The sequence below is a fragment of the Artemia sp. Qi Xiang Cuo genome, chromosome 2 (assembly GCF_049724085.1).
Source record: "Artemia sp. Qi Xiang Cuo chromosome 2, ASM4972408v1, whole genome shotgun sequence".
In the NCBI taxonomy this organism is placed as follows: Eukaryota; Metazoa; Arthropoda; class Branchiopoda; order Anostraca; family Artemiidae; genus Artemia; species Artemia sp. Qi Xiang Cuo.
Window position 1 is genome coordinate 45,058,001 of NC_142795.1, and position 16,597 is coordinate 45,074,597.

Consider the following 16,597-nt stretch of genomic DNA (forward strand, 5'->3'; position numbering starts at 1 on the left):
CCTATAAAATTTTTAAAATTTGTTCCGAGCTTCTCAATTTTTTCGAATAAACGAAATAAATACAGACAAATAACTGTGGTGAAATCGAAGTAACATTTCAGACATCAGTTGAGGAAGTTCGTCCTGGTCCATAGTTGAAAAATATAAGAGCCTGAATAGTAGAAGATGCGGATGAAAAAATCGAAGTTACTTTTCCTCTCACACCTGACTCTGTGTGACCTGGTGAAAGAAACCTGGTGAAAGAAAAACAACATTGGAAGAAGTTCCCTGTTCAGAAATTGATCACGAGAGAATCGTTAGGAATCAGCAATATCTTCGCTATTTTTTCTTGCATTATTGACTGTACCGAGGTAGCAAAAAAACTGACACTTGAAGTTAAGTCGGATTCCGTCACTAACGAATTGGACGCTGCAATACAAGCGCTAGACATAGGGCAATAAATCAGAGGCTTATTAGTCAGTCAGAGAAATTCATTTCTCAGAAAGTGTCAAGAATTGAAGGAGTCAAATCTGAAGCTGAAAGTTTACAGTAAGCTGGAATTGTAAGAGTCGAGCACAATCCCGGGCTTAAGAAAAAAAAATTCAAACTCTGAAAAGCTGAAGGTTATCGAACTAGGACATTTCAGCCAAAAATCGATTTCCCTAGAGTATACTGTCGAGAAAGATTTAGCCTACTACTTTGCCGGTTAGTTGTTTCCAACAGGACCTGGCCGCGAATACAGAAACAAATATTCTTCGGTTATAACAGGAACTAAAAACTGGCACAAAATGCGAAGCAAGTGCACCAAGGCTGAAATGCTCGTCATTAACTTCCAATCAAATGGTCACAAAGCTCCTGTAGGCGGTCTAATTTGTTTTATAGAGAGAGATATATCATTGCCAAGCTTAGTTAACAAGGAGAAACTAATGAAAGATACAGAGTAAGAAGAAGAAAGGGAAAGAGGGCGTCGCATTATAAACATGTTGCTAGATGTTACCCTCACTCTAGGTAAACAAGGGCTGGCATTGCGCGGGGAGAATCATGACAGGGAAAATCACGTTCAGCTAGCCAATCTTCTTTCGAGATCACAACATCGAAATGGACCATCGAATGAAAGACCCGATGAACCCGAATGTCACCAGCTATCTGTCGGGTAGAAGCCAAAATAAATTAATTGCGATTGTTCGAACAGAGCTAGTTCAATAATCGTAGCAGAAGTTAATGAAGCTGACTTCTTTGGCATCTTCGCAGACGAAACACCCGCTGCCAGCCATGAAGAGTGTTTAGCTGTAGGTGTAAGGAACATTGATTGTGAGGGAGCCGCTAAAGAGCATTTACTCGTCATTGTAGATTCTGAGTCAAATAAAAGAGCCAATATAGCAGAAGAAATTCTACGAGTTTTGCGGAAGGCTCGTATCAATGAAGAAAAACTGGCACTTCCATGCCAAACTAGGATTTTGCAAGTAACATGAGTAGGTACTTCGACGGAACACAAACTCACATTCCCAAGAAGTTAGGAAGAAATATCCAATACCTAAAATGCCGGGCCCATAGAGGGAACATTATCGTTCTTTTTGCAGAGATTTGCAAAAGCACTGAAAGTATCATTGAGTTTGCCAAGTTGTTCTCTCTAGCAAAAAAGAACAGTCGAGGGTTGCCTTTAGTTTACAGAGCATTCACTTTTGCAGAAACTATTGCAGTGACAATGGCCGAAGGCGAACAAATATTCAGCAAATAGTCCAGTAAAAGTACGGAGAAAAGTGGGTCGACCCGGACAAAATTGCAACAAAACGTTTTTTTACACCAAAATGTTCAGAAAAACTCGCTGAACAACATATCCAAAATCTGATAAAATCACCCGCCGGGAAAACCTTCTGGGGCTGCTTAAAGGGGGTGGAAGGGGGCGAAAAACTAAGTATTTGCATTTTTGACATTTAGGAAGCTTTTTTTACGCTAAAATGTTCAAAAACAATCGCTGAACACCATATCCAAAATCTGCTGAAATCGCCCGCTAGGAAAAATCTCTGGGGCTGCTTAAAGAGGGTGGAAGAGGGCGAAAAATAGGTTTTTTAACTTTTGCCATTTTGGAAGCTTTTTTTAAATAAAAATTTTCAAAAAAAATCACTGAACAACATATTCAAAATCCGCTAAAATTGCCCGCCGGGAAAGCCTTCTGGGGCTGCTTAAAGAAGGTGAAAGGGGTGAAAGGGGTGAAAAATCCTTTTTTCGATTTTGTTATTTCGGTACGTTCGGAGACTCGATTCTGGTATAAATCAACTCGCTGAAACCGAAAATGATGTCACTTTTATTGTAACACTTCTCTAACTTATACTATAAGAAAGACAAGGCTGTCAATTTTAAATTCTTGGTCAGCATTCCTGAGACTCTAGGCAGGCATGCCTTTCCAGAAACTAACAAACAAGTATTTGTCCAATAAGAGAGTCATGCATATTCCTGCCATTTACCTGTGCCCCAGCCATTTAAACATTTGCCTCTCAAATACTTGGACTATCTGTCTTGGCTTTTCTCTGTCTACAATTGGCCATGGCTTGATGCAACCTATGCAACCTACTGCAAAATACTTGATAACTTTAATTCTTATAGTATAAGAAAGACAAGGCTGTTACAATGGCATCCAAATCAGCTGTTAACATCGATGTTGAACCGGTTCATGTAGATCAAGGGCTTCTGTTCCAGCGCTTAGCTACGGTGGCGAACCGGGAAGAATTCGATCTTCGAGACTTTTTGTCGTATATGAGCTTTGTACGTATTCCCCATACCTTTTTGGATCCTATGAAGTTCTGCGTCCTGCCGACAAACCATCTCTGTCAAATGCAATCCGAAAGGCGTCAGGGGACCATTCGGATGAGCGCTTAAACTCGTGCCACTATGTCGTTGACGGCGGCTGGCTGCTCCAGAAATTGACTTGGCAACCCAACTCTACATTTGAATTCATTTGCGAAAGTTACGTCAAGTATGTCACCACTAGATTTGAAAAAGCTTCGATAGTTTTTGATGGATATGACAATGGTCCTTCGACAAAAGGTATGGCTCACCTCAAACGTTCCAGGGGTAAACAGTGCCCAGTGATAGAATTCACTGGTACAACAAAGTTAACAAGAAAGAAAGAAGAGTTCTTTCAAAACTGCACAAACAAGCAGCGGATAATTCTAGCGATAGGATAAAAATGGTCCTCAGCAGGTTGTTCGGTACAACATGCCTCTGCTGACGCGGATGTCCTTATTGCAACCACAGCCATTCATAATGCAAGAACTCAGTTGACGTCTCATCGGCAACGACACTGACCTCCTTATCCTTTTCCTCTATCATGTCACTGCCACCCACAAAGGGCTGTATTTCAGATCCGAGGCGAAAGCTTCAAACGAACATAAGCTAAGGAATATTTGCTCCATCAAAGAAAAACTAAGGGACATGTGTGGTGCAATTCTATATCTGCACGCGTTCCTAGGCTGTGACACCACTTCGAGATTGCAAGGACTTGGTAAATTTGTCAGACTGTCATTGTACCGGTCCGATCCGTCTTTCCGTGAGGCCGCCAAGGTCTTTATGGACTCGAAGGCTAAGAAAGACGAGCTCATTGTAGCTGGTGAACAAGCTCTTTTGAGAATTTATAAAGGAAAGCCTGGAGAAACTCTCGTGTCCTTGAGACATCATCTGTTCTTGGCCAAGCTCGCTTACTCTTCCGCATTTGTCTGCCCTGATCGGATGCCTACCACACCCTCAGCTACGAAGTTCCATTCTTTTCGCGTGTATTTGCATGTAATAGAATGGAAAAGCGAGGCGGCTGCGATGAAACCGGAAAACTGGGGATGGCGACTCTCTGCTTATAATTACATCCCAGTAATGACGGAGAAGAAACCAGCTCCCCACAGCCTTCTTCAAATTATCCACTGCAAATGCAAATCAGGTTGCAATACGGCCAGATGCACTTGCCGTAAGAATGGCATGCCCTGTACACTTGCTTGCAGAGTGCATGGGAACAAGCTGTAATAACTCTGAACCAACATCTCTAGAAGAAGAATTTTAGTTTTTTGCAATAACGGTGGTTGTGCTCTTTTGTAGTGCTCATTAATGAAATGATGATTCTCAATGTTAAATGATCTAAAAATAATGATTATCAAAACTGTGATTTATATACAGACATGTTAATGTTTTTTTTCCAACTGTAAAAGAAGCCGATAATAAGAATGATTTTTCAAGTTTCTATGCGTCTATGCCTATAGTTTCCCTTTTTCTGCAGTCTGGTCTTCACTAGGTTGATTTTCATCGGATAACCAGGTTTCCAACGATTAGCGAAGCAACAAAGAGTGGGGTACTTCTCTGTTCCTTTAAATTGCCGTTCAAGATTTTCCTGTGTTGCTGTTTGAAGTATTTCAGGCTTCCATTGATCTGATCTTTCTAACACTTCGGAAGAAAAGCTATTTTTTTTTATTTTTGCGATGGAGTTATTAAAATCTTATTTGTAGTTTAATATAAGTTACAGACGTGTTACAATAAAAGTAACATCTAAAGCTTCTTAAATGTCAAAAATGTAAATACCTAATTTTAGCCCCCTTCAAGCCCTTTTAAGCAGCCTCTGAAGATTTTCCCGGAGGGCGATTTTAGCGGATTTTGGATGTTGTTCAGCGATTTTTTCTGAACATTTTGGTGCAAAAAAACCTTTTGTTGCAATTTTGTCCCGGTCAAACCGTACTTTTACTGGCCTAAAAATGAATATCGTCAAGAACAGACTGAGGTCAACTATGGGACACGATCGACTTGACCATCTCGTGCTCATGGTGTCAGAAAAACACCTACTGGAAAAATTGACCTCAACCTATTTGTAGAAAAGTGAAAAGTTGAAAAGCCGCGCAGCCTTAATGTGGTGAAGCTTTCTAATTAAGTCAATTTGGAATTTAGTAAAAATATTAAGACGCAAATACAAAAGTTTCGAAATACCACTTTTTATTAAGATAAGGAACATATCCTGCCAAGTTTCTGCTTAACGGGAAATTGAGAAATCCCCACTTCCTAGCTATTGCGTCGATTGGGTACACGAAGGTGTGGTTCATAAAAATGTATAAAAGATATACTTTATGGGAAGGGGTAGACTGATACTAACTTTATGCCGGACTGACCTCTTGTCCATTGATTTAAATACCTTGGAATATTGTCGGATTATTGTAAGTGTCTAAGTATCTTATTATATATTATTGTAGTTTTCTGAGACTTGTGGTCTACTTGGGACAACCGGTCCCAGTGGAATATATCTATGTATTATCAAAACCTGTATTAGTATATGTTAACTGAATAAAAGCATTGTGTTATAGCCAACCTCTCTACAATCTACATTTAGTCTCTTGAATATACCCAGCTGGTACGCCTCATTAGTCCGGTCATAGCCTAAAGCACGCTACCAAAGTTTAATTACCTTAGGGCCATAGTTTATCTCCCCTATAAAGGAAGAATAAAGGCATCTACCACTACATCACTTTAATAACATTACAACCACTTTACCACAACTGGTGGCAGTTAAGGGAAACAATTTCACCAGTATATATCAGAAGACCATACGAATTCTATGAGCTTTTTAACGACCGCAACAGTGGGGAGGAGTGGAAGGAGTATTTAGCCCAGTCTTGGCTACCAACTCTTCACAACAAACAAGAAAAAAAGGGAAATTTTCGATGCTCATCGGATACTAGCGATGGAAGCGATAGAGAAGAGCCTCAAACACAACATAATGGTTTAAAACGTGATAAACCAGAGGTTAAATCCAAAGAGGAAGAAAAATTGGAAGAAACCACAGAATGATCTGATTTTCATACACTAGATTTGCCTACAGTCTCAACACAAAAATGGATTATGGAGAAAACGCTTTATAGTAGAAACGATCTAAGAGAATGGGACACAAAAAATTTATCAACGAAAAAAGATATAGCTAAACCCGGGCAATCGTTATGAAAAACCTCCTTAAGAGTAAAAATACAGAGAAAGGTAAAGAAACCAGAAGGACAGCAGTAAGTTCCTTCTTCAGCAGCACAAGTAGCTAAATCACTAATGAAAAAGGCCAAACATCATGAGGAACGGAGATTAAAGATATTTAACGAAGCAACAAAACCACGCTCGAATTCAAAACCTTTTGAACCACATAATAGAGACGACGGAAAAACTTGTCAATATTATAAAGAAGAGAAACCATAATTTGGAATCCAAAATTCAGACCAGGAAACGAAGAAAGGGAGAACTAGTGTGGCTCCCAGCCGATTAGTATTTGAATGAAAAAAAAATAACATGGGAAAAAGAAAAGAGCCTCTAAAGAAATATCTATATTTTTTTCTTCTTTTAATCGGTATGTTAATAACGTCAAAATTTCCTTCATAATATATCACATAAATACAGTCTGATAGTAGAAATCAAATAGAATAAAGCCAATAGTCCCTTATGTCCCAATTAGTCTACAAATAGATTGCGTCTAGGAAGCAAATAGAAACTTTATCACGGAAACAATTACACAGTGGCGTTACAGTTAAAGTTATTAATAGTTGACTGGTAACTTTTAATAGGTGTATTGAAACTAAATGAATTATACATATATAGAGTCAGCATTAAAAAACGATTCTTTTGATATGTATATTGAAAAAATTATTTGAGGGGTAATATAAAAAAAAGAACAAAAAAGAAGGAGGGTAGTCTACTGAAATAGGGTCATTGGAAGCTAGCAAATTTGGAGGGAGCTCAATCACTGCTGGTCTCTTGTTGTTAAGTACATGCAAAGAATCTACTGACCTTTGACCGTCTGAGGTGGCACCCCAAGTCAAATTTGAAGATTTTTTTTTGACGGGAATTAAAAATAATAATGGGAAGGGCAGCAAGAGCTTACATGAATCCGGACATGTATAAGCTTGCTGTAATCTTATTATAAACAGTAGAAGATAACAAATGGATACTTACCAAATAAGGACAGTAAACATAAACAGGCTAAGATCAGTAGAAAAAATAAAATTGTCACAATTTAAAAAGTACAGCACAGTATAAACCAAAGTTTTTTTTCTCGGGTACAAATAATTTCACATATTAAATAAATTCACAGCAAACCACTAATAGAAATAATCAGGGCGAGGACATTGCAGGTGAAAACACACCAATGACAAAACCATTGGCATTTTAAAATGGAAACTGCTAAACGTCTTGTCATTGGGGGGACCCACCAAGCTAACCAAATGTATATCAGAAATAAAAGTCAAAATTTGGAGGGAGTTTGAGCTGAATGTTCGGGTAAAGTTCGACATGCTAGAAAAAAAATAAATGGTATGTCGGGAATTTTATCCGGGCACTAAACCCATAAACCTTTAGAACAGGTTAATAATAAAAAAATCCCGAAAGGGACAAATTGAACTCAATTACTATATAAAACTAAGGCAAAAATTAAACTGAGGAGAAACGCAAGTCGCAAATAATATAAGAGATTATAGGGAAACCGCAATGGGTAGTGATAACCCCTATCGCAAAACAAAATTTGGCACGAGCTAGGCATTATTTTTTTGTGTGAAGTACCTTTGACAAATAATATGTGTCTTCAATGAAAACCACACAATTTTGCGGATATCGGTATATCGTAAAAATCATATTTTTATGAAGAAATGGGGGCTAAAAAATAAGGCGCAAAAGCTTAGCTAAAAGTGTTCTAAAAATCAGCTGAAAAAATACAGTACTTTTCTAACACAAACACTTTCGGACGGAGAAATTTAAATAATTTAAAAAAAATACAGGTTGCGACAATAGACCCCCCCCCCCCCTGCGCCCCTGAAAAATAAGGAGATAACGAATTTGACCATAGAATGGCAATCAGCATAAAAACTTGTAAAAGTTATTGAATAAAACATGAAACATATAAATATAGGCTTAGAAGATACCTATAAAACTGAAAAAGCGGAAAAAGACTTGAAAAAAACCCTTGGGCTTTATTGAAGTAAATAATGAAAAAAAAGGAGAAGGGTTCAAGTTGAAAATATAGCCAGACAAAATTGAAGAAGAAGAAATTGAATGGAGTCGTTAAACTCTGACATACGTGCATATTGAAATGAGCCTAAAACGAAATAATTGTACTAAATAAGTACAAAATAGGTAGCATTAATACTACGTAGCCACCGTTACAGTGGTTAACTCTGGCCGAGATTAATTAAAATATTGGAGTTATGTTTCAAGTAGACAGGAAAAGTTATGCTCTCTTAGGTGGGAGTCGTTTTCGGAAAAAATGACTAACAGGGTATGAAAAATTAAAAGAAGGCAAATAATAGCCTTAAGGACCTAAATTGAAGTTCAAACTTAAGACAGACTACTAAAAGCTGGGAAGTTAAAGTGAAAACAATCATTGTCACTTGTATGTCTAAAAGTAAATTACTGTTTGCGATGAAGGCAAGGTATATTTTCTGCAGAAGGGCCACTTTGTTTGATAACAGAATAGCCCAAGAGAAAACTGTGCCCACAAATCAGAAAAAGTGAGGCAATACTATAAATAATTAATTATTGTGGTTGCAACTTTATAATATTCTATTTAGCTGTATAGCTGATGACAGAAAACCTAGAAACGTTGTTACACGCTACCAGAAAGCAGCTCTGGTAAGCAAACCTTCAGGGTGCAGGCACAAGTTAATCGATAGTGCCAAAACAGTTAAAAAGACGAATTGCTAAATTTTTAGCTTATAAAATCAAGCTGTAAACGGAGCCATGTCCCAAAAGGACATTAAGGCTGAAAAAAAAAAGAGATTACAGACTAATAAATTTTCTTTAACTCTCTCAATCCCCTGAAAATTCGAAAAGAATTAAAAAGCTCAAGAAGTTTGAATAGTAAGCTAAAAACAGTTAATGACACAAGTTGGTTCGAAATAGAACCAAAGTTGTAAAACAAAGATAAGAAAAAGAAGCAAAAAATAAATGTATATAGTCGTATATAGTGATAACAAATGTTATTCAGAAAATATATACAGTTATAAAGGTATTTTAAAAACCTTTAATAAATACGGAATTTTTATCGTAAAAAAAATTATAAATAGAGAAATGTAAACAGCAAAGTCATATATATGAACTATTGCCAAGACCTTATATAGAGGCTAATCACAGTTCTCAGTTATAGTGTATAATCTAATTGTTGGAGTTGAATTTTTTTTGTAAATATTTTAATTGCAGTTAAGACTTTTCAGATAAAATTCTTGACGGACGTAGTTTAAAAGTTGTAAAAAAACAAATATTGCAGTGACTAAATAAATTGTAAGGGTACATAATTATTGTTTGTGTTTAAACAGTTAAGTTATGTAAAAACATAACTTAAGTCATTTTAAATATAAATGTAAATATAGTGAATTAATATGTTGAGTATTTTTGTTTTTGTTTTTTTATTTTGCTTTTTGTATATCTCCCCTATAAAGGGAGAATAAAGGCATCTACCACTACATCACCTTAATAACATTACAACCACTTTACCACATTAAAATTCAGCTTATTTTCTTTGTCTTAATTTTGTTTTCATGCCTGAGTTTTTCTCTACAATATGTGAAAATCTTCCATAACTAATAAACATTGTTTTAACACCTAAAAAACGAAGCAACAAATGTCGGCTGTCGTCGGCACCTACTGAAATCTGTCGGCATATTTTGGACCCCCCCCCAAAGGTAAAAGGCTAGTGACGCCCCTGACCTAAGGTACTAATATAAATGAATAAATAAATCTTAAAACGAGTAAAACTAAAATTGAATATGCAAATCAAGCTTATAACGAAAAAAATACTACTAACAAGAGTTTGGCTATTGTCCCCTTCCCTAATTGTAAAAGTATAAAGCCTACTGCGTCATTTGCGCTTACTGAAAACTATATGTGTCTTGAACAGTCTTGGAAAGAACTAATAATTGATTAGAACGCGTTTGATATATAATGATCGTAATTGCTGAAAGTTCATCAGTTCAAGATTGTATTTCACTGTAATTTTATTTTATTTTTAATGTTGCACTACGAAAAAGAAAATATTTGTAATGTAATTCGCTTTCAGTAAAGCACCAACTATGCAATAGACTTGAGACTTTTAAAGTTAGGAAAGCGGGTAGTAGCCAAACTCTTGTTTTTAGTGAAAACTTTATGTGTTTGATATGTAAGAATTGTAATTGCTCAAAACCCAACCAAGCGAAATATTAAAACGAACTTCCGTTTTTTTGAAAGAAAACTGCTAACTTATTTCTTTAAAAAAGCTTTTTACATTTTTGAAATTTATTTTCACCTAAAACCTATTTGACCTTATGACCTCATTTGAAATTTGAAAAAGAAAGATCTCATTAAAAACTATTGTGCAGTTCTGAATAACGTGATTTTTTGTGTATAAAAGGCCTAAAATCATGTCTGGTATTATTTGAGCCGCGTAAACTGAAAAACCCTGAATGAAGTCTGGCAACCTCCCTCTCCCAATCTCTTATGAATAACACACATCTAAGCAATTGCGCTCAATGGCTGAAAAAAAAACAGTCTCATGAAAGGGATCTTGTGAACATCTTTTTTTTTTTGGGGGGGGGGGGTGGGGTACGCCGAAGGGATAGATAGCACTGTTTAGAATTGACAGAACATAGATTGTTGAACATAGAAGGTTCCTAGGTGTAAAGGCATTTATGTTGAAAAATGGACCCCCCCCCCCAAAATTCAAAATCCAATTTTGTTCGTTGGAGTAGCACCGATATAAGAGAAGCACCGTTATGGCTTGCTGCTAGAATGAAAAGACTTGATTTTTGTGATTTACTTGTTTCATATGGAGCTAAATTAGACAATAAAATTAGGGAGGTGCTTCAAGAGCAAATTCTTCTTAGCATCCGAAATGGATCTAGGGAAAGTTTAGCACAGTCACTCTCCATCTGGACATCTTGTCGACCTGACTGTCGACTGTGGTAACAAATGAACTGTACGTAAGGAGTGACCAAGCTTATGATAACCGACATTTGAACAATAAGATTTTATTAGTTTGAGTTGAATCAGAACGTTGTTATAACGAAAAAGCCAAGCTGAACAAGAGAAAAGCTCCAAGTTTATCTAAAATACTACCGGAAAAGGCACATTAAGTGACCTATTGCAAGGACAATCCTTACAGTATCTTGGGATAAACCCAGGAAACATTGAGGAAAATTTTTAACCTAATCTCTATCCCCCTTAGAAAGTATTCCTAATCTTCCCTAAGGTCCGATCTATGGCACCAAAATGAACGTCCTGAGAAAATTTGAATTTAGTATTTAAACTTTTACGGACTATTCGGCTATCAAATTTAACTAATTATTTTTGCTTATTTATTCTCACGGTTCATTGTGACAACGCTGACGAAAATGTGGAAATTTTCTTTAAATTATCTAAAGAAAAATCTTAGAAGATTATTTGAATTAGTTGAAAAATGTTAGAACAATTTTAGTTGAATCAGTTTGAGATTTTATTTTACTGTGATTTTCATTTTCTTTTCAATATTTTAATAAGTACAAAAGAAAATATTTGTAGCATAATTCTTTTCATTCAAGCGCCAATGACGCAGTAGGTTGTATACTTTTACAGTTAGGGAATCAGGTTTATCTAGTTAGTTAAATCCGGTTTTCTAAGATGTTGCACTGATTCAAGTCGTGTTAGATACGCACAACTTGCATAAGGTATTCGAAGTGGCATATCTACATTAAATCCTGAAGCTCGAGCTTGATAAAACAATGGGTAGGTGAAGGGTTCCACACGATGGACGATATTTTTGAAGCTGGCAACAGTTTTGCCGCGTTGTTTTGCAAACATTTCTTAAATAATTGAGCCGTTTTCAAGAATAATATAGCCATATACATCGGCCATCGATGTATATACATTGGCCATCTCATACATAATGAGATTGGGAAAAAATGGAAATATGAAGTAGTGATTAAAAGTTTAAAAGCTTGGCAAGGGCCCTACGGAAGTGAGCAGAGGCAGGTGACAAAAAGCCTACGAAGTGGCCTTTTTAATAGAGAAAAACACAGCAAAGCCAAGACAACTTTGCTTGTTTGTGTGTCCAGCGTAAAGTGAATTAGATGTATGCACGATTAAAAAAAAAATGTAAACCTACGATGAAAAAATCATTTATTAAACCCCAAAAATATAAACTAGAAAAAAGACAAGAAAAGTGGATTTAAAATGGTGGCATGATTTTATCCTGCGAGCGATGTAGGCCCTACAATAACAAAAAGTAAAACGACGAGGTGTTGTTTGAGAACAGCGAAAAAATCTTTCCTAAAATGAGGTTACAAATTAGTTATTGAAGATTACGAATATAATCTTTGAAAAGGGTGAAGTATACTGCGATTTTAGGAAAACTCTAATTAGACCCCTGTATAAGAAAGGAGATAAGAGTAACTGTGGTAATTATAAGGCATCAACCTGGTTCTATAGGTAGCAAATTATATAGTATGATGATTTTTTTTAGACTTAGATATGTTGTAGATAAAGTGTTAAGAGAAGAACAGTGTAGTTTCAGGAAGGGAAGAGGACGCGTCGACCAAATTTTCACTCTTAGATTAATAACTGAGAAGCGACTTAGTCCTAAAATTTCATAGATTACGAGGAAGAGTTTGATTCAGCAGACACAACAGCTCTTGCGAAGGTCTTATCCTAGCATGGTATACCAGACAAATACATTAAAGTGATTAGTGCTATGTACGAGAATAACATTGCTGGGGTTAAGGTAGAATATGAGGTCAGTAGCTGATTTCATATTAAATCAGGAGTTAAACAGGGTTGCATTCTATCTCCAATTGCATGAATCATTTTGATGGACTTCGTCTTAACAAACAAAGCATAGGCAATGGGAGAACACAGAATCAAATGAGGTAGTAGAAACCTCCTGGATCTAGATTATACTGACGATTTAAGCATCCTAGATGAAGGTGTTTAGCAAAATGAATGAACTTTTAGAGGTTTTGCGACTTCAGGATGCGAGAATAGGTTTGAAAATTAATGGTAAGAAGACTAAGTCACTAAGGCTAGAAATAAGCGAAAATAGAAAGGTGATGTGGGGTAACGAGAAGATCGATCAAGTGAACAAGCTTCACTTACATAGGTAGTATTATTAGTAAAGACGGCGGGTGCAGTGATGATGTTAAAAATAGAATATCCAACGCCCAGGGTATTTTTTCACAGTTGAAAAATTTTGGAAGAATAGAAAGATAAGTCTGCAACCCAAAATTAGAATATTGGAAACTACCGTGATGACAGTAGTGAAGCATGGTTCTGAAGCATGGGCGATCTAAAACACGGAGTAAGATTTGCTATATGTTTTCCATAAAAATCGCCTACGGATTGTTTCGGGTACCCGGCTGACTGACCGTATTTCAAACAGTACGCTGCACAAAAAGTGTTGTTCAATCCCGCTTTCTAAGGCTATAATGAGAGAAAGGTTGAGATGGCTAGGTCATGATCTGCGGATGAAGGATGCCAGAATGCCAAAGATTGTCCTTTTCGGCCAACTGTCTAGGGTCAAATGAAAAGCAGGATGTCATAATGGAAGTTTTAAGGGAAATGAGAACTTTCTGGAAGGGTTTACAGAGTGAAGCGTTGAATAGATCGTGATGGAGGAGGGCCTTGCATAGCTGTGTTGGCCTCAGGCGGCTTGGTGCTGCAGTGAGTTGTTAGTAGTAGTAGTAAATGAATACTTCGGTTCCATATCTAAGTCGTCCTCAGCATATCTGATATAAATACAAAATAAGACTTACAATAAAATATTTGACCATAAAACTAATAAAAAATGAAATCAGTCCTGGTATAATAACTTAAAGAAACTTTAACATGGACTGAAAAACCAACAGACAAGGCAATTCATTCAGATAAAAACAAATTGCGAGCTTGTTTTCAATGCGATTCTTGCTTTTTTGGCAGCTAACATAAAAACTCTTTTTGATACATGTTCATTTGTATTAACTATTGACTTGGTATTTGATACACCCCCTTTTGACGACTTACTGGGGTCTTATCTTAACCAAAGTTAAGCAAATCCATGGTTTTAAATTACTTGTAAAAACTACATACATATTATTTTGTGAACGATTTTTTTTTCGTAGTAATTGTAATTTTTGGTATGAAGGCACTATTTGCCAACTAAGGACAGCGGAGCGAGAAAGAAACCGAGCAAAAGGATCGAGGGCTTGAGCACTACCCAGGCAAAGCAAGAACAAATCTGCAAGGGCAGAAGGACTGAGTACGGTTTGAACAAAGCGAGGGCAGCGTGAGGGCACATTTGCAAGGACTGAAAGCCCTGCCTCCCGACTACAGCACCTGGAGACTGACTACTAAAATATACCGGATATTACTTATTTCGGTAATGAGGTTAACGAAAGTAGCAATATTAGTGAAGTGACGTTTCATTCTCGATTAAGCAATATGTGGTATGGATAGGTATTCAGGGAAGAATACCTATCCATAGGTATGGATAGGTATATCCTGCCTCCCAGCCTCCCACTGAACCCTCACAAATTGTAAGATTTTCCCCATACACTTCCTAACGTGCTCGTCAGACCAAATTTCTTCACCTACAAATAACAAATTCCTACAAAATACTTGTACTTGCATTCCATGACCTCATAGGCAGTTTTAGGGGGAGGGGAGGGTAGGCACTTGTCCCAGGCAAAGACATTTTAGGGGCACAAAATTTCAAATAAATAATCTAACGGTTATAATCATTTTGTAACTTTTGAATTTTTTTTTTATTAAAATAAAGCAGAGGGCGTACATAACAAATTAAAATAACTAATTCATCGTTAATTAATTAATGAAATGATCTAAAAAAAACAAAAATTATTTTAAATAATAGAGTGAAATTAGTAAAAACAAATATTATTAGTTAATTAATAAACTGAAAACAATTTTATTAGTAAATGAAAATTTGGCCTGAAAATTGCGTGAGGGGGCAGGGAGGGGAAGGGCTGATCAATATTTTTCCCTGGGCGCAAGAGAGGCCAGAACCGCCACTGCATGACCCTTCGTCTATGAGCAAAAAGAAATATTCATATTCCTTTTGGTGATAACATGTTAATATCACAGGGCAAAAAGAAACTTAACCTAACGAAAAAAGGTGTAAGAGCTTACCAACTGTTAATTTTATTGCATCTGTGATGACTCCGTTAATGCCCATTGATAAAGTGTATCCCAACAATGCATTAATAAGGTCACTGAAATCCTTGGTCACGATGAAACAGATAGAAAATACTACCAAAGGAACAAACACTACCAGGAACTGAAAAAGCAAAAATACAAACAAATAATTGTAGGACTGGCAGCTCATACGAAGCTAACATAGCTCACAATATTTGAAAATGTACAATTTTTGCAGCAAATTTATACCAAACTTACTATCTGTCCCCATAGACGAAAAACAAATGAATTCAAGCCTTGATTCAAAACACAGTATCTATATGCTTTTTGTTTTTTTTTTAAGTGAGGAGCATAAAGCGACGGAGAAAGATAAGAAATTCAAATATTTCGTTACAGCATCGACAACGCCATCTACTAAAGGTATGAGATGAAAAAAAGCGCAAAAAAAGAAACAATTGTGAACAACGCTTATTTAAAAATAATTCTAACTAGGACGCTATGAGTTAAGCCAGGATCAAATAAGCATTTTCTGTTATGTACCGTTGTATGGTAATGTGGTATATAGTATGTAGCCTTTTTTTAAGTCAGGAAAATAAAGTGACGAAGAAAGAGATAAGATTCAAAATATTTCGTTACAGCATCGACAACGGCATCTATTGAATGAATGAGATGGGAAAAGCCAAAAGCAAGAGATAATAATAGACCACAAATATTTAATAGTTAATTTTTATTAAGGTGCTTTGAGATAAACCAGGATCAAATAAGTATTTCAGTTATGTATCATTATATGGTAGTATGCTTACTCTGTAGCCTTGATTCAAAACACAGTGTTTATATGTTTGTTTGTTTTTTAAGTCATAAGCATAAAAACATAAAGTGAGTATAAGCTTAAGTCAGAAGCCATGCAGAAAGAGAAGAAATTAAAATATTTCATTACAGCATTGGCAACGACATCTATTGAATGTATTAGAAAAAAATAGCGTAAAAAGGCGATCTTTACATGAGAATGATCTCTACCAATGCTGACTAGTCTTTCTTGTAACATGAGAAGAATAGGAATACAAAAATTCTGTAATACTCATATTAATATGTAGTTTATCTGTTATTCAAATTGAAACAGAGTACTCCTCGATAATACTAGGAATGCAATTAAAATACCAATAATCCTTTTTGATTATCCTTATTTTATATGTAATTGGACAAAAGATTGTAAATGCATTTTTAATGCATAGAAAACACTTAAAAAGAAATAACAACTGATACCACAGACAAACACACGCAGCAATTGAGAAAAGAAATTGAAATTTTAAAAGAAAATAGACTAATTGCCCCTCAAACGTACACAAAATTCTACCCCAAAGGTTGTTCTGCTCCCAAACTTTATGGTCTGCTTAAAATGCATAGGAAGGATATTCCGTTACGCCCTATCGTAGCATGCCATATTTGCCCAGCTACAAGTGTAGGAAAGTTCTTAACCACCATTTTCAAGCCTCTTTTA

The 16,597-nt window shown here is 36.1% G+C and overlaps 1 protein-coding gene across 2 annotated transcripts in view; it reads right to left on the minus strand.

Moving 5' to 3' along the window:
• Positions 1–16,597, minus strand: part of LOC148955275 (phospholipid phosphatase 5) — a 116,211-nt gene that overhangs the window by 40,953 nt on the left and 58,661 nt on the right. For both annotated transcript variants that reach the window (XM_089101307.1, XM_089101300.1), the window contains exon 4: positions 15,094–15,241. In XM_089101307.1, the coding sequence (XP_088957433.1) occupies positions 15,094–15,241 (148 nt within the window). The remainder of the gene's footprint in view (positions 1–15,093; positions 15,242–16,597) is intronic.